The 27,669-nt window shown below is 35.0% G+C and overlaps 1 protein-coding gene across 3 annotated transcripts in view; it reads right to left on the bottom strand.

The window, feature by feature from the left end:
* Positions 1 to 27,669, bottom strand: part of LOC150105593 (S1 RNA-binding domain-containing protein 1) — a 425,600-nt gene that overhangs the window by 378,710 nt on the left and 19,221 nt on the right. For all 3 annotated transcript variants that reach the window (XM_090394265.1, XM_090394266.1, XM_090394264.1), the window contains one exon: positions 16,724 to 16,801. In XM_090394265.1, coding sequence (XP_090250391.1) covers positions 16,724 to 16,801 — 78 coding nt within the window. The remainder of the gene's footprint in view (positions 1 to 16,723; positions 16,802 to 27,669) is intronic.

Raw genomic sequence — 27,669 nt, forward strand, 5'->3', positions numbered from 1 at the left:
GTTATATTCCATGCTTTCTCAAATATTTGTCGTAAAGTGAAGATCAGATTCTGACAGCCTCTGTTTGGCCTGAATCCAGCTTGTTCTTCACCAAGCTTTTCTTCCACAATTCTTCTCAACCGTTTCTCAAGTATACTGGCATAATCTTGCCCGAAACACTCAGTAGGGAAATACCTCTGTAATTTTCACATTCTGTTTTATTTCCCTTTTTATATATGGGTACTATTAGAGCTCTACTCCAATCATCAGGAATTCATCCCTCTGTCCAGGCTTTCTGAACAATGCATGCAGTGCAGCCACTGTAAGACTTTTATACCACCATACTTCAGCATTTCTGGTCGAATATCATCTACTCCTGCTGCCTTTCCACATTTCAAGCCTTTGATGGCTTTTTCTACTTCAAGTATGGATATATATTCCTGACTATATGCCTGTTGAGTGTTTTTTTACCATTGTGCTATCACTACTTGTTTCATTTAGCAATTTTCTGAAGTAATTACTCCATACTTCAAGGATATCTTTTTCTCCCGTTTTCATGTCGCCTTTATCATTTCTAACTCCTTTTACTGCACTCTTTCCTCCATTTCTTAGCTTCTTCAACAACCTCCAGAATATCTTACCACCTTCTTGATATTTATTTTCTATGTTCTTGCCAAAGTCCTCCCATGACATTTGTTTAGCTAGTTTTACACAGCGTTTAGCTTTCTTACATTTGTCTCTATATTCTCTAAGAGCACAAGCTGACTTATTTGCCAGCAACTTATGATATGCTTTCTTCTTTTCCTTCACTGCCTTTGTAACTTCCTGCGTTGACCACGGAGTTCTGATTTTTCTATCCTTGCAGACAACCTCACCACATGCCTCTCTGGCTGAATCAATCAGTGTTTTTCTTCAAGGTTTGCAAATGAATCTCCAAGGTTTCGTTCTTGTTCTCAAACTCTTTCATTTTTTCTTCAATAATCTTTGTGTATTTTAGTCTACAGTTCACATCTGAGAGCTGCTCAACTTTTATTCCCTTTAAAACTTTCTTACATGTTATTCTTTTTGATACGAAATTCAATTTTATCCTGCTCAAGACTAAATAGTGATCACTTCCAATTTCAAATCCTCTGTACACTCTGGTGTCCTGCACCAGGGAGAAAACATCACTATCAACAATAACATAGTCAATGAGACTTTTCCTATTCCTTGCCTCTTCTCTCCATGTGAATTTGTGCACATTTTTATGTTGGAACATGGTGTTAGTAATAACCAGTCCATGTCCTGAGCAGAAATCCAACAGATATTTGTCATTATTGTTAGCTTTGCTCTTTTCTCCAAAGTTTCCCAAAATATTTTTGTATGTCTGACAATCACTTCCTACTCTGCTATTGATCCCCAACAAGGACCAACTTTTCCTTTTTCATTTTGTCAGTAGCTTTCTCTAGAGCCTCAAAAAATTCCTCCCCTTCTATCTTAGTAGAACCTTCTATGGGACCCTAGGCACAAATAAGTCTCATTGTCCAGTTCCCCATTCTCATATTTGCCCACATCACTCTACTTGAGACTGCCTGCCATTCAAGAAGATTGGCCTCATATTTAGTATTGAATACTATGGCTACGCCTTCTTTTCCTTGATTGTCATTGCCTGAATATAAAATTTTGTATTTGTTGCTCAGAAAGATCTCACTAGTTTTTGTCTTTTTTGTTTCAGTCATCCCTATTATGTCGATCTGGTACTTATCTAATTCCTCAGCTAGCTCCATTTCTTTGCTATTCAGGCTTCTTATGTTGATAGTACAGATCTTTAACTCTGATGATGTTGAGTTGGGGTGTGTTTTCAGATTTGCTGTTCATCCTGGTTCCCTGGCAAAAACAACGGGGCGATGCCCCAGTCGGCATGAAATTTTGTCATGTTGTACCATCATTTTGTATACTGGTTTAAGTCAATAAGAATACAATTTGGTCAGCTAAATCCCAAATTGCCAGGTAGATACCCATCCTCATTTGTTCAGCATCCAGGTAGCTACCCAACAGGGTGCACCACAAGAAGGTGAGGATTGGACATTATGTCAGAAGCCCTGGTCGGTTCTCCGCATTCCTTTAACCCTCGTATATGTATTATTTCCTCCTACCTTTGCTGTGATTTTTGGCAATTATAATCTTTAAAAACTTGATGTCAAAATTGTAGATGGTAATAAATGAATATTATATTAACAATAAGTAAAATAGTGAGAAAATTTCGATTGAATCTGAAAAAAATCTAAAACCTGAGATATAAATAAGAGTCTAAAAGTGTAAAAATGATTAAAGGATATGATCAAAAGATACAATATGATCCAAGAATAAATTTGGTAATAAATGACGTGATGTTAATAATAAATAGCACCATAAAATTTGTAAAGATTAAAAGTCAAAATACATTAAAAGACTAAAAATTTGGAGCTTTAAACCATAAAGGATGGTAAAAGGGGGGGGGTACTAATGTAAAGACTTCAGAAGTAGAAGTAAAAAATATAATTTAAAGATGAAATCCATTTACAGGGTAAAGTAAAGCTGTCATCAGAATAAAGAAACAAAATTTCGTAGTGCACGTTGTGTAGGCTGTGTCAGTGATCTAAAAGCATTTTGACTGGTGAAAGATTTTTCATTAGAGAGCTACCAATCCTCAGATATAATGTACGGATGGTGGATACTGACAGTGCTGAAGTGCATTTTTATCACTATGGCTTCTGATGTTAATTTTGTTTAATTTTTTTTTGAAAGTTAATAATGGTTAATTTTTTACTTGTGGAATGCAACTGTGTTCAACTGCATGTGCTGCTATTTCTGTGGTTATAGCTTTTTGGGTTTGGTTGTTTATTTTTATTTTTGATTTTCTTTTGGAAAAAATCAGGTAATAGGTATACACAACAATCATAATAATGTTCATGCAAGCAGGAATGAAGTGATATGATCACGGACCTGTGCAGTTTTATTGACAAGGGAAGTGATAAACAACATTTGACAGTAGAATTTCATGGGCTGTTTGCTTTTCTGTTATTTTTAATTGATTTGATAATTTAGAGTAACTCATTATAATTGGAATGTTTAAATATATGTTTTATAGCTTTGTGTATATTTTATATGTTTGGAAATTTCAAAATTTTATGACAAGAAATATTTATTTTCTTAAAAGAATTGACAACTGTTATTTTAGCTGTCAAACTTGCATATTAAAAGTGTTTGGGATAGGCATAGTTCATTTCTGGCCAATTTGGAGTTAAGCTTATTACTCTCAACACTTTCACATGGCATTTCTTTTTACGGACATTATGTTGACAAAGTCCTGTATATTGTGGAAAAACAAAACATTTTAGATTTACTAACATCCTTTAATTTTGTTCAACATGCAGTTGAAAGCAATCATACTCCATAAATAGAAAAAGTAACCATTCTTAACTTTCATGAAAATGAAAATTAAGAATATCAGAAGCCACAGCAATAAAAATGCATTGCAACACCATCGGTGTCCACCACCCCCTACATTATATTATGAAAAACCTTCCACAATCAAAATGCTTTTACGTGAATGACAGCCTATGTAATGTGCACCAAAACATTGTTTCTTTATCTTGATGACAGCATTCCTCAAATGGCCTTACTTCACCCTGTAAATAGATTTCATCTTTAAATCATATATTTTATATTTCTACTTCTGAGGCCTTTACATTAGTTTTTTTTTTGGTTGAAAGTTCCAAATTTTTAGTATTTTAGTGTATTTTGACTTTTAATCTTTACAATTTTATAGTGCCATTTATTATTAACATCACATCATTCATTACCAAATTTATTCTTAGTTCATATCATTTAATCATGTTTACAATTTTAGACTCTCATGCTTTTATCTCAGGTTTGAAATTTTTAAGATTCAATGGAGTTCTATTTCACTATTTTATTTATCATTAATATCACATTCATTCATCACCATCTACAATTTAGACATTATATTTCAAAGATTGTAATTTCAAATTTCAAAGATTGTAATTAATTGCAAAAAATACAACAAAGAACAGGCAATAAGACCTATATATGTGATCGTTTTTCATTAATTTTTTAATTTAAAAAAAAGCTGAAATCAAAAAAAACTTCTGATCCAAGGGTGCTATAAAAAATAAAGCTTTATTAATTAAATTATTTATCCTGACAATGATAGTACATCTTTATTATTTTCTTTCAGACTATATAAACATTACACCAGGTTTGTCTATGGTACATACCATATTATACTTCCATGAAAGAATATTCTATCATTAACTAATAAAACAATTGTCCCTGTCAAAGTGATAACATAAAAACAATATTTTACAATTTATTTCAGATTATTCAGTCAAAGCAGATAGTTCAATTTTGGAACTACATAAACTAAAAGTACATATAATAGTTGTGGCTCTGTTGGTACCAAAGAGCATTTGATGCTCTGTTAGACAATTCTAGCAGGAAACAGTTAAAATTCTAAAAGTGATACAAGAAAAGATTGGAGACAAAAAAAGAAAAAACAGTCTGGAAATGAAGGAAAAGAAGGAGGAATTAACTACTCAGTAAAAGCTGACCATGTTTTTTTTAGCACAAAAATGAATATTAGAAAGGGAAGTGGGGGGAGCAGCAGGAGAGGGGGGGGGAGGGGGAGAGAGAGAGGGGGGGGTATATGTACTGTGAAAAGCAGTCCCACATTATGGTACCACCTCTGAACTTGACTACTGAGTCAACACCGATTTAAAATATATATATATATGTGTGTTCTCTGTATATCCACTATAACAAAATGTCTCCAATCAGACTAGAGAAGCATATAGGGTGACTCACTGTGCACTACAGGATTGATTTCCATTGTTCCATGGTCCAGGTTTTGCAACTCTTTCTTGTGTGTGTGTGTGTGTGTGTATGTGTGTGTGTGCGCGCGCGTGTGTGGTTCCTGCAATGTTTGGTTCCTAGAGCAAGGTTTCCAGTTTCTGTCTCAGTGATGTGAGTGACAGCCATGCAGTCATGCTTAACTCAATGTAGAAATCCCAAACTTTGCCCACTTGAGATAAATAGTAAAGCAACTTGCAGCCTGAGAAAACCAGAAAGTACATGGAACCAAACTTAATGGTAACACATCAGGGAAGGGTTTCCAATCTGCTAGATCCTGCTGCCATTTACTCTACCAGGTTATGCTTGGAGGAAGTTCAAGTAGAGTGGAGTGTAGGGGAAGTCTTTCTTGTCTGTACACAAAGTCTATAGGTCCTGTGCTATAGGTCCTGCAATCTACCTGAGATTGATATGAAAAAAATAATAAATAAAAATATCTTGGTCCATCTATTAACTTTTATTGTTCACAAAGGTTTATGGATAATAGCTCTCTACATTCATGGGACTGCTTGAACTACCTGTCTCTCCAAAAACAGATTTGCTAGTCTAATGGTAAGATGAAGTAAACCAGCCTTGTCAAGGAGCATCAGCTCCTGTTTGTCAATAATTTAGACTTGCTACCACCCACATACTATTTGTATCCTGCAGGGTTATTTTTTCATAATCATTCTTTTTCAACTTTCACCATAATGACAGCATTCTTTTGGGGTTGTCATTGGCATGAAAAGCCAGTTTCTTTTCATATTCAGACTTAGTCTACTGTACAAAGGTACAATATACAAATATTTTGAAAAATCTGAAGGACAGGTCACAATAATGGCAAGTACCTGCAAAATTTCTGGTCAGGACATGGACTAATAATTACTAAACACAGTGAAACATGTAATACATATAACTGTGTTTCAATATAAAAATGTGCATAAATTCATATGGAGACCTCTTTCTCTCTCTAACATGCACAGAGAGAGAGAGAGTACAGAAAGTCTTATCAATTATGTTATTATTGATAGCCATCATGTTCCATGATCAAAAAGTGATTTTCATATTGAATCTGCCATTGATGGCAAATTCAATGAGAAACTTAGCAATAAAAAAAGGCAACCTATGAAAATTGGCAAAAGATTTAAAATAGGAAATAACCAAGATAAGAAATATAAATGAGCATCCCATTGATGAAAAAAATATGTACTGAAGTTTTGATATGAATCAAATTGTCTGATGAAAGCTATAGACTCCACTATATAAACATTATTTGAGATGGGGGTAGATTAAAGGGTTTGAAAAACTAAACCAGAATGAGTGACAAAATCTGAAAAAACATTAACTGTCTCAGCAAGGAAAGCATATGGTGAAATTATCTTCACAAAGTAGAAAAATATGAACTATAATAGATACAAAGAGTTAAAGCAGTGGTCAATGAAAAGAAAAGATCATATGAAAGTTTCTACCTACCAAGTCGGTGTGTGCTCTTTAAGAATACAGAGAAAAATGTAGGAAAATTAAATTTTATATAAAAGAAGTTAAACAAAAGTCATGAGATTTTGAAAAAAATATATAGATAATAAATATCATTAAGTGGGAAAATTTTATTTGCAGGCTACAAAGTAAGAAAGGTTAGAGATGGAGGAAAAGTACTAGAAAAGGAAGCAAAGATCATAATGGAATATAAAAGCTGAAGTCTACTGAAGGAATCACTTTGAATATTAAATGAGGTAACAAAATAATACAACAATGGCAGAAATTATCCAAGAGGAATTCAATCAGGAATACATATAATTACTTTTAGAAAGAATCATGAGAAACAATGTAGAAAGGGGAATAAAACTCTTTCCACATAGCTACTCATCTTTATAACAAGAAAAATAAAATCTGAGACAAAATTTAAATATTGTTCAAAGTTTTTCCACTGGTTACACTATAATTAAAGATGCCAAGAAATTATATTCTTGATTTAATCCTTTATCCAAGTGTAAGCAAACAAATTCTGTGTGTGAAATAACTTCACGACTTGGCAACTTATATATAGAGGCTAATGGCTTTACATCACTTAGTATCCCATAATGCAAAGCATATATTTTTACAGACATGTATATCTGTATAGCATTCTATCTGTATACCAGACAATGCTATGCATTATGGGAAGGGGTCACTATCCAGACCAGTTTCAACCTTTATTGAGGTCTCATCAGTTGGAGCCAGACCCAGAAGTGATACCAAGGTTGAAGTAATGCAGAAGTCATTTCATATACAAGTAGTCAGTGTTATAATGTCCCCATAAGGATAAACAATGGAAAACAATGATGTTTTGCTGATAATTAGCAATATAAGGTTCTAATGCAGAAATAAAAAACAATGGAATTTGATCTAGCATTGAAATGAGAGTAAGATGGTACCAGATTTACAGTACCTAACATGTGCATGTTACATGCAGTCAACACATACGATACAGAAAAGTTTGCAGGATCTAAGAATAGTTTGTTATAATGGAGAGTAATAGTTTTGAAGGTTCCACTAAAAATTTGCACTTTTATAAGATACACAAAAATTAAATAAATAATTTTAGGTCTCAAAACCAGTTCTGCATAACTAGCAAAAATACTGCTTTCCTCACAAAATACTGAAATCAAAACATGGACAATTTGTTCCTTTTGCTCATTTCATGGCAGTATAGCAATTCCTGAAGCTGGAGAGTATTTGGAGTTGTTGAAGGGATTACCAAATCCCTAAGTATTGTTGTAAACTGTTTTTTCTGTGGCATCACTTTACTATCAAACTGTCTTACATTATGAAAATTATGGATACAACTACTGTGTTAGAGTAAAACTTTAGTTTAATATAAACCAAAATATACACTTGACGTTCTGACTTCCACATTAAGGTCATCTTCTGGAGTATACATACATATATATATATATACACACATACAAAGAAATAAGCTTCACTACAATCTACAAGGCATGCTAAAGTTATTGATCAACTGTTAAAACTATTTGCCTGACCTCCGGTGCTAAGGAAAAAAAAAAAAAAAAAAACTCACTATATCAAAGCTAGAGTCCTGTTATTATTATCTATTAGGTTACAAAGTTAAATTAAGCTGGAGAGTAGCATGTTCATACAGAAAATAACAGATAAATAAATAAACAGAAAATAAAATTACTTATATAAGTAGACCATGTTATACCATCATTTCCTATATTCAAAATATAAAAATATTTTAGGAAAATTTGGAGAAAAGAGCCAAGCTAATAATAATAGAAATACCTGTTGGATTTCTTCTCAGGACATGGACTGGTAATTACTAACACAATGTTCCCACATAAAAATGTGCACAAATTCACATGGAGAGAAGAGACAGGGAATAAGAAAAGTCTCATTGACTATGTTATTGTTAATAGTGATGTTTTCTCCCTGGTGCAGGACACCAGAGTGTACAGAGGATTTGAAATTGGAAGTGATCACTATGTAGTCTTGAGCAGGATAAAATTGAATTTCATATTGAAAAGAATAACATATAAGAAAGTTTTAAAGCGAATAAAAGTTGAGCAGCTCTCAGATGTGAACTGTAGACTAAAATACACAAAGATTATTCAAGAAAAAATGAAAGAGTTTGAGAAGAGGAACCAAACCATGGAGATTCAGTGGCAAGCCTTGAAGAAAAACCTTGATTGATTCAGCCAGAGAGACATGTGGTGAGGTTGTCTGCAAGGATAGAACAATCAGAACTTCATGGTGAACACAGGAAGTTACAGAGGCAGTGAAGGAAAAGAAGAAAGCATATCAAAAGTCCGTGGCAAATAAGTCAGCTTTTGCTCTTAGAGAATATAGAGACAAATGTAAGAAAGCGAAACACTGTATAAAACTAGCTAAACAAAAAGTCATTGGAGGACTTTGGCAAGAACATAGAAAATAAATATCAAGAAGGTGGTAAGATATTCTGGAGGTTTTTGAAGAGGCTTAGAAAATGGAGGAAAGAGTGCTGTAAAAGGAGTTAGAGATGATAAAGGTGACATGAAAACAGGAGAAAAACATATCCTTGAAGTATGGAGTAATTACTTCGAAAAATTGCTAAATGAAACAAGCAGTGATGACAGCACAGTGGTAAAAAACACTCAACAGGCATACAATCAGGAATACATATCCATACTTTAAGTAGAAAAAGCTATCAAAGGCTTGAAATGTGGAAAGGCAGCAGGAGTAGATGATATTCGACCAGAAATGCTGAAGAATGGTGGTATAAAAGTCTTACAGTGGCTGCACTGCATGCATTGTTCAGAAAGACTGGACAGAGGAATGAATTCCTGATGATTGGAGTAGAGCTCTCATAGTACCCATATATAAAAAAGTTAAATAAAACTGAATGTGAGAATTACAGAGGTATTTCCCTACTGAGTGTTCCTGGCAAGATCTATGCAAGTATACTTGAGAAACAGTTGAGAAGAATTGTGGAAGAAAAGCTTGGTGAAGAACAAGCTGGATTCAGGCCAAACAGAGGCTGTCAGGATCAGCTCTTCACTTTACGACAAATAGTCGAGAAATCATGGGAATATAACAAAGATTTGCAAGTTTTGTCAATCTGGAAAAGGCATAAGACATGGTGCCAAGAGAGAGAGAAGCTATTCAATATGCTACAGTTATATGGTGTCGATGGGGCATTATATTAAGCAATACTTAGTCTGTATTTGAGTTGTAAGTCAGCAGTTAGAATTGAAGGAAGTACAGGAAGATGGTTTAATGTTAAATCTGGTGTGAGACAAGGATGCACATTATCCCTTTGTTATTCATTATGAAGGAAAGCAGTATTAAACATGATATCAGAATTGGAGATGTTGATGTCAGCTCTTTGCTTTATGCGGACGATGTTATATTTCTAAATAAATCCACTACAAGTTTGCAAGATTACCTGACTAAATTGAATAACTGTTGTAATAGATATGGTATGAAGGTCAGCATTAAAAGACAAAGACAATGAAAATAGGTAGAATTGTTGAAAATGTCAACTGTGTTGTAAAAGGGGAACCTGTGGAACAAGTAAAACATTTCAGCTACTTAGGCACGATTTTTACTCATCAATATTGGCATCAATGGCAATATCATATTAAAAACGAGGATATTAGGAAAGTATGTGACATTGTCAGCATCCAAGAATGCATTAGCAGAGCTAATCTCAGGTGGTATGGCTTAAACAGAATGGGCGAGGAAAGATTAGCAAAACAAGTGTTCTCTGCCAGATTGGCAAGAAAACGACCCAAAGGAAAACCAAGATATAGGTGGATTGATACAGTACAAAGTGCCTTAGACGATATAAATATAAGATCTGATAATATTGGAGTCTTGACAAGTAGCAGAATGTTTTGGAGGAAAATTGTAGATAGGAACTTGTAAATTGTAGATGGTAACGATGTAAATTTTTCATGTGGTACTATCATATCCTGTACACCCCTTGAGGGTACATGTCAGGAATTTGATGATGATATAAATATGCATATAAATTGCAACTGGTGTGGATAGTGGCCAATAACAAATGAAAATTGCTTAGTGTTCTAAAGTCAGGGTTTGCTGGAAACTAAGTGGGCTGAATGTGTGCCATCCAAATTCTTGGGATTTTTAAGCCCCCATTAAGATTAGGGTGGTTAATCAAAATTTCACAGGGTTCTTTAAATTTCCGTTCATACCAAGTTTTTGTATGATGCAAAGAAGGAGTACTTTTCCAATCAATTCAATGTAGGGTGTTAAGAGCATGATCTGAGAGGACTGCTTCACCAAGATTATTATATTTAATGCATCATTTGTTTTCTTTTTGATTGATAGGGATTGTATGTCCTGTTTCCTCAATATAAGGTAAGTTACAGGTGCAATAGATGCAATAAACTCAAGGGTGTGCCAATGGGGGGAAGAGGATCCTTAAAGGTGTTGAATATGCTTTTTAACTTTAAAGGTGGTTTAAAAGTGGCATTAAGATTATAATGATGTAGGAGTCTATTAATTTTTTCTGATAACCCTTAATGTATGGGAGTGTTATGGTTTTACTGTAATCTATATTACTTTTTGATAAAGTTTTATGAAGAATTTTATTAATAGTAATTTGGATATATCTGTTTTTTATAAATGTATTGCTAATAATTTTTAATTCTTGTTTAAGAGCTTGTTCATCAGAGCAAATTTTCATAGTTCTGTTTTTGAGGGTGTTGATGACTCCAAATTTTTGTGAAGTGTGGTGATATGAGTTAGCATGTATATATTGGTCGGTGTGTGTGTATGTGTGTGTAGGCTTATGGTAAACAGTGAAGGATAGACTGCCCGAGGGAAGACGTGTGACTAGTGTATCCAGGAAAGGGAGCGAGTTCTGATTTTCAATTTCAATAGTAAATTGTATACGCTCATGTTGTTTGTTCAGGTGGTTAAGGAATGTGTTTAACGTTTGGTGGCCGTGTGGCCAGATAACGAAAACATCAACGTATCTAAGCCAAACTGTAGGTTTTAGAGTAAAGGAATCAAGAGCACGTTGCTCAAAAGCTTCCATAGAAAAATTAGCAACTGGGGGGGGAGGGGTGATGGTGAGCCCATGGCCGTACCTTCTTTTTGTAGGTAAAATTTATTTTACCTGCAAAAAGAAGGTACACGAAGTAACCAGAACATAGTACGTAGACAAAGAGAGCCGTAATATTGGGTGAAAATCTGTTCTGTAGAAGAAGAATTGTGTCACTGATTGGGACATTTATGAAAAGGGCAGAAACGTCAAAACTGACTAATAAATCATCTTTGCCGAGTGTTATGTTTTTAATTTTGTTTATGAAGTGTTGTGTGTTCTTTATATAGGAGGGGGGAATGACCTACCAACTCCTTGAGTGTTGATGCTAATTTATCAACTAGCCAAGAAATTAGTAGCGACACTCCCGTTCATGGATACACTAGTCACATGTCTTCCCTCAGGCAGTCTATCCTTCACTGTCTGTTTACAGTAAGACTACACATACCAGCCAATATATACATGCTAACTCATATCACCATGCTTCACAAAAATTTGGAGTCATCAACACCCTCAAAAAAACAGCACTATAACAATTTGCTGTAATGAACAAGCTCTTAAACAAGAATTAAAAATTATTAGCAATACATTTATAAATAATGGATATAGCAAAAATACTATTAATAAAATTCTCCATAAAATTTTATCAAAAAGATTACAGTAAAACCATAACACTCCCATACATTAAAGCATTATCAGAAAAATTTAATAGAATCCTACATCATTATAATCTTAGTGCCACTTTTAAACCACCTTTAAAATTAAAATACATATTCAACACCTCTAAGGATCATCTTCCCCCAATGCACACCCTGGAGTTTATTGCATCTGTTGCACAAATTTTTCTTTACTTTATATTGGGGAAACAAGACATACAATCCCTATCTGTAAAAAAGAACACAAATAACACAATAAATATAATAATTTTGGTGAAGCAGGCTCCTCACATCATGCTCTTAATACTCTACATTGAATTGATTGGAAAAGTACTTATTCTTTGCATCAAACAAAAACTTGGTATGAATGGAAACTTAAAGAAGCCTGTGAAATTTTGATTAACCTCTCTAATCTTAATAATAATAATGGGTGCTTAAAAATCCCAAGAATTTGGATGGCACACATTCAGCCCACTTAGTTTCCAGCAAACCCTGACTTTAGGACTAAGCAATTTTCATTTTTTATTGGCCACTATCCATACCAGTTGCAATTTATATGTATACTTATATAAGTAATTTTATTTTCTGTTTATTTATTTTTCTATTATCTTCTATTATGAACATGCTACTCTCCAGCTTAATTTAACTTTGTAACCTAATAGATAATAACAGGACTCTAGCTTTGATGTAGTGAGGTTTTTTTTTTTTTTTTGTAGCATCAGAGGTCAGGCAAATAGTTTTAACGGTTGATCAGTAACTTTAGCATGCCTTGTAGTGCAGCTTGTTTCTTTTATATATGTACGTATACTCCAGAAGATGACCTTAATGTGAAGGTTGAAATGTCATGTGTATATTTTGGTTTATATTAAACTAAAGTTTTACGCTAACATGGTAGTTGTATCCATAAGTTTTGTAATGTATTCGGATACCATGTAAGCACGAAAGAAAGAATCAAACTGTCTTCTTTCTGTATGACTCGGCCAAGCATGGATCATCAGCTACAGATCTGTTCTTATCATGTTGAGTATTTGTGTAGTACAAAATTTTTCTTACTCTGATATTTACATGAATAGCAGGGAAGAATGCATTAACCTTTGCATTCTTCCAAATGACTGTAAAAAAAGAGTGTTGTGCCCAATATTTGTTTGCATTTGAATATTCTGGAGGAAAACAATAAGATACAGTAAGATTTTTGAGTGATTGATTCAAGATTATCTCTAGCAATATCTAAGAATCATACATATTTATATACTTTAAGTGTAGCATCACCATGAAAGGCTGTTTACAGCAAATTCCTCTTTTTGAATAGCATTAATGCTTTGGGAATTTAGCTAGGTCTTATTTCTATCTTGTTACAATGACTTTACAATAATGGTGTATATCATACTGAGAAATGAATGTAAATACAGCAGCGAACAAATTAATCCGAACAAGCGGAATTTTTGTCAAGTTTTTGGTTTGGGTTTGGTATCTGTTGCAGTTCTCAATAATTTTGGTTTTGGTTTATTATTTTTGGTTCACGATTTTGGTTGGCTGCTGCATGTTTTAACTGTCTCTACAATGTTTATTAATAATGTTGTGCATTTTTAATATTGTAAACAAGTTGAAATTCATAGTGTTTTATTCATTTTGTGTAAATATAAAATGGATACATTTCCAAGAAAGCGCTCAAAAATATGTACTTTCTAAGCTCACATCCATGACTCAAAGACAAATTGCCAATGAGTGTGGTGTTTGTTTGGGTACTGTTAATGCAATTTTAAAGAAGTTTAGGGAGACAGGTAACTTTTCTCCTGACAGAAAAGGAAAATGTGGGCAAAAAATGAAACTACCTAACTCAAGATCATTTACTAGTTAGGAAAAGCAAAATGAATCAAAGATTGTCTGCTGTAGACTTAAATAGAGACTTGGTAGCTAGTGGGATTAATGTTTCTAACATGGTAGTCTCTTGAAGATTGTTGGAGACAGGGAGGACCGCCCACAGACCAAAAAAGAAACAACTGTTGATGAAGGTTATGCAGAAAAAGAGACTCCAGTGGACAAAAGTGTACAAAAATAGGACTGTTGAGAAGTGGAAGAAGGTCATATTTTCAGATAGGAAAAATTCTTTGTCCAGTAAGAGCGAGTACCCTATGTTCGCAAATCAGCAGCTGAGAAGACTTCTCCCATCCACCTTCAACAAGTTCCTTAACACCCAATTTAAAAGATGTTCTGGGAGTTGTTTTACACATGATGGTCCATGATCACTTGTGCCTAATGATGGTATGATGACCATGTTATCTTATTGTGTTTTTACTTGCTTTATTTGCTTTCCCCCCTTGTTCTGTGCCCTTTAGTTATTTGTGTATCATGTGGTCTTTCTTTTATTTCTTAGATTGCACCTTTGCTATATGATGATTAATTGTTACACCACGTGTACTTAGTTAAGTTGGTGTCTCTTCCTAAATTAATTCTTCTATCCCCTTTTTTTTTTCCTACCATTTAAACTTTAAGGTCCCTACAAAACAGTGACGCTGCTGGTGAATATGCCTGTGAACGAGGCCAATTCATGAATGCAGATATCTACCTCCTATGCTAAAAGAAATCAGGAAAATTTATTTTATTTATGACTGCACCACCTGTGGAATATAGCTAATTCTAATTGTGGGCTTAATTAACAGTCATGGCAATTCCCCAAATTCTTAGCATACAGGTTCGGAGTTCTTTTTTTTTTTTTTTGTGAGGCAGTGCATTGTACAAAGATCAGGTGATAGTCTCTAGCAAACAAAACACATTTATTGTAACGTAAAGTAATTCTACACTATTATACACTTTTCATATAACTTCTTTCTTAATTTTATCTTGAATTTCAATTACTGTCTAACATTATTAATTTTTACGAGTTACAGTGAGAGGAGATTCTCTTATTCTACAATTCTTGCTGACACTATTCCTGACTTATGTTATGCTAATATTTCGATTTCAAATCTTGCTATCTGCGACAATATTATTAGCCTAGTAACCTTATGTCCAAGTGGAGTCACAGTTATTATCCTCCTGCACTTAACTATTAATATAAGAAATTACTCAAAGGTCCTTAGTGACACATACAGTCCTATCAGCACATCAGATCCTTGGCTGTTACTGCCGATTCCTCCAATCCATTCTGTGTACTGGATTTCCTTGTTCAGTGCTCGGTAGCCATCCTTCCATAATTCACTTGGGGGGGGGGGGTAGTGGCACATCTTCGCGATAGAACTAGGTCGAACGAAGGCGTCCTGCTTTCAGTGCATGAGGCAAGTTCCCTTACTTGCTACACATCATGGAAACTTTCAATGCTTCTCCAGGGCTCCCTGTTTCCCATTGGTTGCCTACTGACGAATCGAACTGGGACTACACACTGCAGCTAGAGGACTACGAGAAAGAGCAAGAGCCTCATTCTTAAGGCCTCCTATATACTGTCTTTTTGGAGTTCTGTGTTTCAGGGTCAGAGACTCCCAAACATCCCGCAATCACTCTGACATCAGAGGTCTTGACCTTGAGTGTAGGAGGAAAACTTCCTTGTTCGAATGACCTTCAGCACTATGTTCGCTTTCAAGTCGCAGACATAATCCACTGTAATCCTTTTTACTTGAGGTAGAACTATTTCAACACTAGGCTATTTTTACAATATCACTCCTGGATTTACATAAAGTGCACAATCTTGAATATTTATACTACTTTACTATTTTTATGAACAATTCAGTGTTACTCCTTTTGCCAGATATCCTTATGGGTTTACAATCAGTATGGCAATGTGTAGTTTTATTATATTTACAATATACATGACCTCTGTAAAAGTCAATGCCAAAAAAAATTATGAACTTCTACTGCATCAAATTTTACAACCAATACATAAAAATATTGGAGAAAAGAGTGGTTACACAGATCTAGAAAGAAAAAGAACTCATCTTCCAACAAGATCTTCACTCCATGCCAAAACTTTACAAGTGAAAGAATTCCTCAAAAATCACAACATCCAATTGCTTCAGTGGCCAGGTAACTCTCTCGACACTAACCCAATAGAAAAATTGACGGCCACAGTTAGAGTTAGACTTGGAAAATTAAATTGTGATACAAAGGATAACAATACAATCCATTATAAAGGTATGGTTTCGAGATGCAGAAAAAAGAAAAATATGTGTTCTACATTGGTAGAGTCCATGGCTAAGTGAATTAATGTTATCACGAAAAGAGTAGCACATATAAATTATTAGATAAAGTTGGAGTTTAATTTTTGCACTTATTTTCTAGCAAAATTAAAATATTTCTTTAAAATGTGAGTGTTTGCTACCTTTAAGCTGAGCTACAGCACTGTTAACCAGCTCTTTCTTTCTGCTGTTCATATATTTGCTTTAACATAGCAAACACTGTTATAACAAGTTTGCTCACTATAACAAACTACTGAAAAAGAAAAAAAACAACAAAATCCTGAGCATTATGCTAAAAGAAATTCACTATAGCAAATTATTAGTTACAACTTCTGTGGTCCTCAGGAGTTTATTATAACAAGAACAGACTGTACCTAAAAAATGGAATAAGAAAAAATATATAAAGAAATTAGAAATGAAATACCAGAATTCCTTCTAAGTTCAATTTAATAAGAAAAATAAATCTTAATTTAAGAACCAATAATATTACATAACATGCACACCTTTACAGAGGCACCAGCTTCTTGAAGATTTTCTATGAGTGGTAAATTTTCATCTTTATCAAGATCATCTTTGGAAGGCTGAAAATTTAAGTTAAAAATTATACCATAAATATGAAAGGGAAAAAAACTAAAAAAAACAACAACATTAACTTATATTATTATTAGTTAAATTTTTTCACTTTATAAGTGGAATTTATTCATTTGTTATAAAGAAATCAAAAATTAATATGATTAAACTGTGCTAAATGATACAAGAGATCAAGCAGAAAATACTAAGGATTAGTAAATAAATTTGTAAAGGAATATTTTTCTTTCTTTCTTTTTTAAATCATAAAAACTATCTAGAAATAAAATTTTCTGCAGCTGAGACATTTTCAACCCAAACTATTATTACTTGCATCATCTCTCAGAAAATTAAACATCTTACCTCAATATCATCATGAAGTGAGCCCCACATTTCTATGTATAATAGCTAGCTAGTATCTGTCTGTCTGTCTGATCAGGCATGCTGCTAACAAAAGTACACACAGCTTGAAACTGCTGAGGAAGTATGAATTTATATATAACCTTACATTTCACATGCTTGATCAAGAATCAAGAAGCATGAAACCCTTTAATCAAAGAGAAAACTACTATATTTTGAAGAAATCACACTGCAAATATAGAAACTAATCCTAGTACTCCTTAACCATACTTATCAATGGAGATAAATTTCTGAATAAATCTGATTTAGAAATTCAGAAATGAAAATTATTATTTCATTGCAGAGTATAAAATGCAAATGTTTTGTTGACATATGGTTCTCTTTTCTCTCCACCTACCCACCCACCCACAGGGGGGGGTGCTCACCTGCTTGTCTGTGACGAGTGATAATTTTTAGTTGGCAAAAAAATCAGAAGAGTTTAGTTGCCAACTTTATTTACATAATGTTGCAAATTGTTTTGTTATCACTGTTTTTGTAGTAATGAAATATGACCTATAAGAGGGTAGGATATGCAGGCATCTATTGTATATATATATATTTTTTTTTAGATTTTTTTTTTGAGGTTTAATATATTTATAAATGATTTAAGTTAAAATATTAAACAAAATCTCTCTCTCTTTCTTGCAAAGAGAGAGAGAGAGAGAGAGAGAGAGAGAGAGAGCAGTTTTATTAAAATTGCTCTTCTGTGGCTGGAAGAGCAACCACAGAAGTTAGGTTTAAAATTTAATGTGAACAAAAGACGATTACATTCAGTTCGGTAAGAACAGGTTGACCAACCTCTCATGGATGGATTCTCAAAAAAAAAAAAAAAAAAATAAATAAATAAATATATATATACAGGGTGTTCGGGATAAATTTGACATATTTATAATTAATTATATTTTTCCGTAAGTTACATGTATTAACACACACTTCTCTTCATTTAAAAGTTTGGACCCTTCTTCATTCATATACAAGATGTCAGAAAGGATGGATAGCTGGAACCCACCTGAATCATGGAAGAGAATAACTTGTATCATGATGATTCGTGCCCGCCATCAAAATAAGGATATTACGACTGCTGCCCAATGCTCCCTGAATACAGTAAAAACAATCAGGCATGAACTAGAGACTTGCAATGGTGACTATGAGGATGTAGCAAGAAGAAAGATCCCTAGCAGACGATCTGATTGCGTTCGTACAGCAGAATTCCTCGCAAATCTGCAGGAACAGGTGTTGAAGAACCCTGACATTGGAATTCGGGCTTTGTTCGTGGAGTTGCTAACTGTAGTCAAGCCCTGGATAACAAGGGTAGCCAATGGTAGGCCGTATGTATGGGAGCAGGATTCGGCCCCTTGCCACATCTCTGGGAAAAGTCAAAAATGGTTGTCTGAAAATTTCTACGACTTCACCAGTCCAAATGTTTGGCCTCCAAACTCCCCAGACCTTAACCCCATGGATTATTTTGTATGGGGCGCAGTTGAAAAAGACACCAATCGCACTTCCAGTAATACAAAAGCCCAGTTAATGGATAAAATTAAAACAGTTTTTGCGGCCCTTCCCAGGGAGACTGTAGCATCAGCTTGTTCGAGGTTCCGAAGCAGAATTGAAGCTGTGATCAATGCTAATGGTGGTTATTTTGAGTAAATCTTGTTGATAGTATTGTAATTAACTCTGCCTGTAATGTTTTTTTGTCAATTCATTAAATTTAATAGATACAAAGAAGATTTTCTTTTTCCTTACGAAACTGTCAAATTTATCCCGAACACCCTGTATATATAACTTGAATGGAAAAGGCTTAGAAAATAGAGTTAATGCATACAAAGATTTAGATATTTTGGTTGTTAGGGAATTTAAACTCAAGAATCATAAGACAACTAGTAAAGGTCATTAGATTGTAGCATTAATTAAAAGAAGCTTCTTATAAAAGAAAGGAAGTAATAATACTATTGTATAAGTCTTTATGAAACCAATAATGGATTTTTGGCTACCAGCTTTACTTGCCAAGATTTTTAATGGATGGCAAGAAAAAATACCAAGATCGACTAAATGTGCAGAGGGACTGTATCATGATCATGATAATTATGAGAATCAGTTGTTTAATTGTAATCTGATGAAATTATCAACCAGGATATAGAGAGGAGATTTAACTGAAGTTTATAAGTTCATTCAGAGTGTGTGTGTGTGTGTGTGTGTGTGTGTGTGTGTGTGTGTGTGTGTGTGTGTGTATATAAGATAGCAAAAAGTTGCTGCATTTTGCTAACAAGGCTCTACTAGAGAATAATAAAAAGAGAACGAAGAGAGTAAGAACAAATATATGAAGTTCATTTTTTGCTGTTGGGTAGAAAACACGCGAAATAGCTTTCATCAGTAGGTTATAAGAGCAGTAAATATATGTAACTGCAAGATAAAACCAGTGTAATGGCTAAATAGATGAATTAATGAATTAAAATTTATGTATAATGATTATATAATACGGCAGTGTCAAAGATGTATTGGTATCTTTTGTCTGTGTATAAATGTGCGAGGGAAAATTAATAAAAAAAAATAGGTTCAGAAATGAATGAATGAGAGAAGATAATGTGAGTGAATATATACAGGCCATCCTATGCTGATGGTGAATTTTGGTCTGGATATTGGTTTGGCCAGAGTGGTGATTAATCAGTATATGGTTAACCTACTATTAACTACTTTTTTTTTCAGTACTGAGTTAGTATGTATGAGACTGTAGCTATGGGCTTTATTTTCCTGTAGGTGCTCCAGTTTTTTCTTCAAAAAACATATATTTTTCTTCAAAAAAACTGATAAAACTGATCTAGAACACATTTGGTAGTGTTTACATTTATATTCAAGTATAAATATGAATTCATGCTGTTGCCACCCTTGATGAACTAACAGAAGGCTGAAATTAATAACTTAAAATTCCTTCTTCTGCTCATCTAAGAAATATCATTTTTTAATCTAATATGCATATGTCTTTACTCTGTGTATCAGAAATAATAACAGATCAATATTATACAATTCATAGCTACTTAGCCTAATTAAAATAAATTAAGGATTAGAATTAATACCGTACTACTGAATTCTGTTATGCAATGTATCTGTTTCACTACTTTTATCAAGCCCAGCATTCCTAATATCAGGCTATAGTTTAGTCTGGATTGGTTTCCATTAGTGTGCTTAACATAAATTATGCTTGACAATTATTATATTTTGTTTGATGCAGTGTGTGTCACATGTATTCATCATGAAAGGTGAAAGATATGTGGAAGTTAGAGTAAAATAACTGACATTGAAGTAAAGAATATGGATAAAAGTTGGGAAAATGTGTCAGCGATACTGTTGATGAAAGTACAGTGGTTGAAGGAGACCTCATGAAAGAAATAGCATGCTTACGTAGAGGCCTTCACAGGACAAAGCATAAGATCCTGACAGATAATACTGACGGAATGCATTTAAATAGATTGTGAATTTAGGTCTCAAAGAAAGTACTGTTCACTGAGAATATCAAGCAATTATTATGGGACTTCAACCAATGAGACATAAGTTGGAAGCAGGAAAGATCACATAGTGATAAAGAGGTAGAAATTTTTAGCCATGAAGTAATTACTTAAAATAGTATGGACTTGGGGGTCTGATAATGCTGGATCTGGCCATAGAATCAGAAGATCTATCCATAACCCAAGTGGTCTTCATCTGCAGAAAGTGACCATGCAGTGTTGACTTAGGAGGTTGAAAAACACTAAATTTTCAGTTAAAAAAGTGTGTGTGTGTGGGGGGGGGGTTATGGTACTGAAATTTAGTAATAGCTTTTAATCTTTCAGAAAATGACAATGTATACTAATTATAAAACTTTACTTAATACCTTCCTATATTTCAGCAATGCAGCACTGTCATTATCATGGGGGATTATAAAAAAAAAAAAAAAACTGATATGTACATGCAGACACTAACACTGAGCAAATGAGGCTGAATAAAGGCAAGCAACAGAAGTTTGGCCTAGAGTCCTAAATGGTGCCCCCTAGTGTACTAAATTGGATTGTCTTGGCCATTGGGCTGATGATCTTAAAATGTATGCTTCCAAATTTGGGGCAGTCTAATGGGGCAGAAAAATAAATAAATGAGTGATGATAGCAAGGTGACAGAAACAGACAAAACAGCTAAGTTGCTGAGTAACAAATTTGCAAGGGTTTATCCTCCAAGGAAGAATATAAACTGCTGTGACAGATGTGAAAGGAACTGATATGAGAATAAAGTTTATGAACTGGAAGTACTCAGGATATTAAATAAATCTCAATGCAAATAAGGCTGTAGGATTAAATAGGAAAGCAGCTCTTTTACAAGACGCATCCAGAATTTGCAACCAAATAAGATATGGGACAGGGTCATGCATGTGTGGCAGCATAGAGTGACTCATTAACTACTGTTGACCATTTTACTTTTGTTGCATTATCATTTGTTGTCTTCTACAAATAATTTATAATGAGTGCTTGCTCTGATTAAAAAAATTTTGCCAGTTGCAAGGTTCGTGGTGTGATATGGTTTTTGTTGGCAGAAAACAGTAGTGCTGCAGAAATTCACCAATGACTGTGTCAGGTGAATTTCTGTGGACCTAATGTAATGAGTGATGACAGTAAAGTTAGGCAATGGTGTCATTTGTTTAAAGAATGGTGCAACAATGTTCATGATGAAGATCGCAGTGGCTGGCCAACTGTGTGGTAACAGACGAATTGGTGGGAACAGTGAACAAGAAAATTCGTGAGAATCATCATTTCACAATTACAGAACTTTCTTTTGAATTCTTGGAAGTTTCAGGAATTCATGAAATTGTTAATTTCATAAATATTAGGAAAGTTCAGTTCAATACTAAGTTCAGGCTATTGAATGGAAAGGAATGCAGGGGGAAGTTTTGAAAACATGCTTAAATGATGTAGTATATGAATGTGTCCCTGAAGTTCAAAGAACATATAGGGTGGAAGTGAAACGAATGTGCAACCTTATTAAGCAAAAAATCCAAACAAAATGATGAAGTGGAGGAATATCATGAGAATAAGGATAAAAGGAGCTATGAAATATATACAGCACAGAAGAAAAGTTATGAGTATTGTATGGAAAGTGAAGTCAGAATGAAAAGTAACTGGATCCACAGGCTTAAGACAACACAATATAATTTTATTCTGTAATTATTATTATTCAGGCCTCCATGGAGCCAAAAGACTAATCGTGGGAGGTCCTTCCTAAGAAACACAAAGTTTATCAAGACTCATCGAGGGGAGGCCCCCCCCCCACCTAAGAAACACAAAGTCTATCATACCACTCCTTGAACTCATTGACCGTTCTTGCTCTCACCACTCCATCAGGCAATGCATTCCATGGTTCAACCACCTTCCATGCAAAGAAACCACTCCTCACCCTCTTGCTCACAGTTTCCTTTCATAACTTCCAGGGATGGCCTCTTGTCATCACTCCTTCCCGCTGTTCAACCAAGCGAAAGAACTCCCCAGTGTCAACCCTGTAACCACCTCTCAACAGTTTAAAAGTCTCAATCATATCACCTCTCCTTCTTCTATCCAACAAACTCTGCAGTCCACATTCCCTCAGCCGATCCTCATAACTATCATTGTTACAGTCCTGAAATCATCTTTGTTATCTGCCTTTGTACCCTTTCCACAGTTAATTTATCCCCTTCAAATCCTGGGGACCAAATCTGAGAACAATACTCCAAGTGTGGTCTGATCAGGGTCTTATACAACGGAATGATAACTGTTTTATCTCTGCAGGTCGGTGTCCTTCTCATTATTGCAGCAATCCTCTGTGTTACCTTCGCCACCTTTGCAATATGTCCCCTAAATTTCAGGTTTCTATCAATCATCAACCCTAGATCTTTTGTCTCCCCTACTTCCTCCAGTATAACTCCTCCCACAGAGTATGCAGTGTCCCATCGATGTCTCTCAAACCTCAAGACGTTACATTTTGCTGCATTAAACTGACACCCCCATTCATTTGCCCATATATCTAGCTTATTCAAATCCTCTTGCAGGGCTGCCGCATCTGCACTATTACTAATAATCCTTCCAGCTTCGCATCATCATCATCTGCAAACAACTGAATATCCACTTTCAATCCACTGATAATGTCATTGATATAAAGGTTAAACAATATAAGTCCCAGTACTGAGTCCTGTGGGACCCCACTTGTAACCCTCTGCTTCCTTGAAACTGCCCCACCATACACAACTCTCTGATACCTATCAGACAACCAATCCTGAATCCAGTTGACCAATCTGACCTCCAGACTCATGTGCTGCAATTTAAATATCAGCTTATCACGTGGCACCCTGTCAAATGCCTTCCTAAGTCTAAGAAAATGGCAATGAACTTTATCATAAAAGGCTAGCATATTGCTAAAACAAGAGCGCCCCTTCACAAATCCATGTTGACTCTCACAAATAACATTACCCTCATCTGCCCAATGCTGTATACGGTCCTTCACTACTTTCTCCAAGATCTTACTAACTACTGATGACACACAAACTGGTCTATAATTAGACAAGTCCAGTCTGCTACCGCCCTTATGCAATGGCACTATCATACCTTCCTTCCATTCCATGGGCACCTTTCCAGCAGCCAGACTTTCATTGAAAAGCCAGGTCAAAGGCGCTTTCAGTTCCCTATCACATTCTCTCAAAACTCGTGGTGAAATACCATCCAGTCCCACAGCTTTACTGACATCCAGAGTACTCAGTATTTGAAACACACTCTCCTCCTGTACCTCTAAACCTTGAACATGCCCTGTCCCTCTAGCATTAAAACTGACTCCTCCAGGATGAAATACTCCAATAAAGTGTTCATTGATCAATTCTACTATGTCCACTGCATCAGTCACCCCATTCCCATTTTTATCCCACAATATCATTCTTCCACAATCATTTCTCCTCCTATTGGCCACATACCTAAAAAATTCCCTAGGATTTTCTTTGGATCTTAGGGCTAATCTCCTCTCATATTCCAGTTTCGTCTTCCTTACCATACTAGTCACTCTTCTGGCCTGTGTCTTATACTCTTCATGCATCTTCTCTTCTCCTGTCTCCTTATATCTCTTCTACAGCCTCTTTTTCGCATGCAATTCCTGTTTAATATTGTTTTTTGTCATCCACTTTACTCCAAATTGTGTCCTCTTGTTCAGTCGTGATATACAACTTACCATTGCTAAGACTATTATAATGACCTGCCTTATAATTCCACATACATTGCAGCCTCTTTGATACTCCTGCATGTCTATTCATTTTCCAAGTCAAAACCATATGGTCACTCTCTTCAACTGGTGGGAGAGATATCATCTCAGTTATTATCAACTCTTCTGATGCTATAACCAAATCCAAAACTCTTGAACCTCTTGTTCCCTCTATTATTACATGTTGCCTAAGACATTGATCCCTCAAGAATTCTAGAAATTCTATTCCCTTATTGCTACATGCATCTTCCTCTTTCCAGTTTATACTACTGTAGTTAAAATCTCTCATAACAATCATTCTTCTTGCACTTGCCAAACTCAACTGTCTAAACATTTCCTGGTCCCCACCCTCTGTATTCCTGGGTCTGTAGCAACACCCCACTAAATATCCTGTCTTGTGTAAGTAAAAGAAAGAATGAATGTGGAAGAATAACTTACTGAATGCAGATGGCCTCATGTCAGAAGCAGATACAACCATTCAAATAATGGGTGTTCACTTCACTAAGATCTCTTAACCCAGTGTGCACAACATAATGCAGTGCCACAACTACATTCAATAAAGAGAGAGACGGGGGGGGGAAGGAGAACAAAGTTCTAGAGAGCTGTTGCATAACCTAGATAAGAATTTGATTGTCATACATTCTTTTCATAGAAATAAAAAGAATGTACGACAATCCAACTACATAAGGGTAGTACAAAAACTGATGAATCTAACTACCAATATATCAGAATTTCTGGAGTGGTGGTAAAGAGTTAGAAGATGGTATGAAGTCACATACAATGAAATGGGATGACAGACAAACTATACTTTGCAAGTAACAGCATGGGTTTAATAAAAGGAGGTTATGTATGAGCATGGGTTTACTAAACAGAAGTCATGTGTAAGCAATTCACCCAATTTCATAATAATGTTGGGGCTAAGTTCAATAAAAAATAATGCATACACTATGACTGTTGGACTTTGCTAAGGCATTTTGATAAGATATCTACATGAAAGGCTGTTGCATAAATTGAAGGTATGGGATCAGAATATAAACTATTGACTTGGATAAGTAGGTGGCTAACAAACTGGTATCAGAAGGGTTTTAATCAGCAAATTTAAGGTAACCAGTGGTGTACCCCATGGATCAGTCCTTGGGCCATTGTTGTTCAATCTATATTGGAAAGGACCTGACTTCTCAGGTACACACTTGAAAGGATGTGCTTTGCATCATGAGATACTAAGGCAATTAATGTGTAGTCACTAGCCTCTATAGACAAGTAGCCTAGTATGAAGATACTTCCTGTGCAAAAACTTTGTTTGCTTATACTTGGTTAAAGGATTAAACAAGAATATAATTTCATGGTATCTTTAATCTTATTCATAAACAAATGAACAAAACTTTCAACAACAAGTTCTAATCCAGAGTATTTTAATAATAAGGTGTTATGCCTTTTCACTCCTTGTATACAGGAAATATATAATTTCTGCATTACTTCAACCTTGGTATCTGGTTATGGATTAAGAGTGAGAAAGATGGCGGTTCGCTTTTTAGTGTTGTGATTACGATAAGATGATTTCAGTTTTGATTCCAGGTAGCTATCGCAGATTAGGAGTTAAGATTAGGATTAGCTGAGTCGTATAAAGCCTAGTGAATGTAATATCATTTAGTTTGACGAATGATGTCTTGAGTTTTGGTTAGGTTAGGTTAGTAATTATTTAAATTATTAATTAAAAATTATTTAGTAATAATTTTGTTCAGAAAACTTTTAAGTACAAAATTTTGCTACCTATGCTGGTAGATCGATTTTATCTACGGGATATTTACATTCGGCTCTAGAACCCATTTCTCAAACTTTATTCTAACAGAGTTATTACCTCCTATCAGACATGTCAAAACCCCTCAATGAAAGCATATTCGAAGAAGTTTACAGAGAATTTCTAAGATTAGGAAAACTATTGAGCGACAACTGGCCAGGGAAAGTAAAGCTGTTAGATACATTCCCCTCCCAAACAGAAGTCACAGAGGATAGGATGGATGATTTAAATGATGGAAGTATGTTGACTGAACCAGAATTAAGACACTCCATGAATATAGAGGATGCTGCATCGTTAGATAATACTCTGCAGTTTTTGGAAACCAACACAGAATTCCAAACAGTCAAAAAGAAAAGGAAAATATCCTGTATTGCAGATACACCCAAAACAGCAGAGATAGAACCAGATAATGAACTTAAAGAAAGGATACCCCCAGTCATCCTAAGGGCCAAGGAGCACTGGATGTCTGTTGCATCCGCACTGAAATCTTCAGATATCACCTTCATGAAAGCCACAAACACAGAAGGGATACGCATACAGCCTAAAACGTCATCAGACTACAGAAAAATAACCAAACTTCTAGACAACAACAACCTGCCATACCACACTTTTGCACTCAACAGTGAGAAAAACTTAAAAGTAGTATTAAGGGGAGTTACTGAAACATTACAAATAGAAGACCTCACTGCAGACCGCCAATTTAAGGGATTTAGCCCAATTAAAGTCAGCCGAATGCGGAGAGCTGATAAAACACCCTATTCCCTAATTCTGGTGGAAATAAGCAAAGACCAAAAACATATATACAATCTCCAAACCATATGTGATCTAGTCATAAAAGTTGAGGCATTGAAACATAAATCAACTACAACCCAGTGTCATAGATGTCGGAAGATTAGGCACGCACAATGATGCTGCAAGGCTGAATTTTGTTGCGTGAAATGTGGTGGCAAACATGCATCAAATGAATGCCATAAACCCCGCATGCTTCCAGCAAAGTGTGCAAACTGCGGAGGACCACGTCCTGCAAACTATAGGGGCTGTATAGAATTTCCCCAAAACCAAAAGATATAACTCAAATCCAGTAAACCTCTTCAAGAACACACGTCCTCCCATCAAACCATAGTCTCCACAATGGATAGAAGATTGTATGCTGAAGTTACAAGATCAACCTTCCAAAAAGACCCAAAACCAAATCAGTCACAGCAAACCAACAAACCTATCCTACTGAACATAACAAGCCACTTAGGTGAAATGCTTGCTGAACCCCGACAAACCAACCCAACTCAGGAAGCCAAGGATATCATCTTAAGGTGCATACAATCAATCTTTATGGAAATTCTTAATGGATAAGTCTAAAAGAAAACCGAAATCGTTACAAATTGTTTCATGGAACGCAAATGGTTTATCTATCAAATTACAGGAGCTGCAGGAGTTTGCAGCAGAAACCCAAGC

This window comes from Typopeltis vanoorti, chromosome 6 (genome assembly GCF_054136105.1).
Source record: "Typopeltis vanoorti isolate ZY-2024b chromosome 6, IOZ_Tvanoo_1.0, whole genome shotgun sequence".
Lineage (NCBI taxonomy): Eukaryota > Metazoa > Arthropoda > Arachnida > Uropygi > Thelyphonidae > Typopeltis > Typopeltis vanoorti.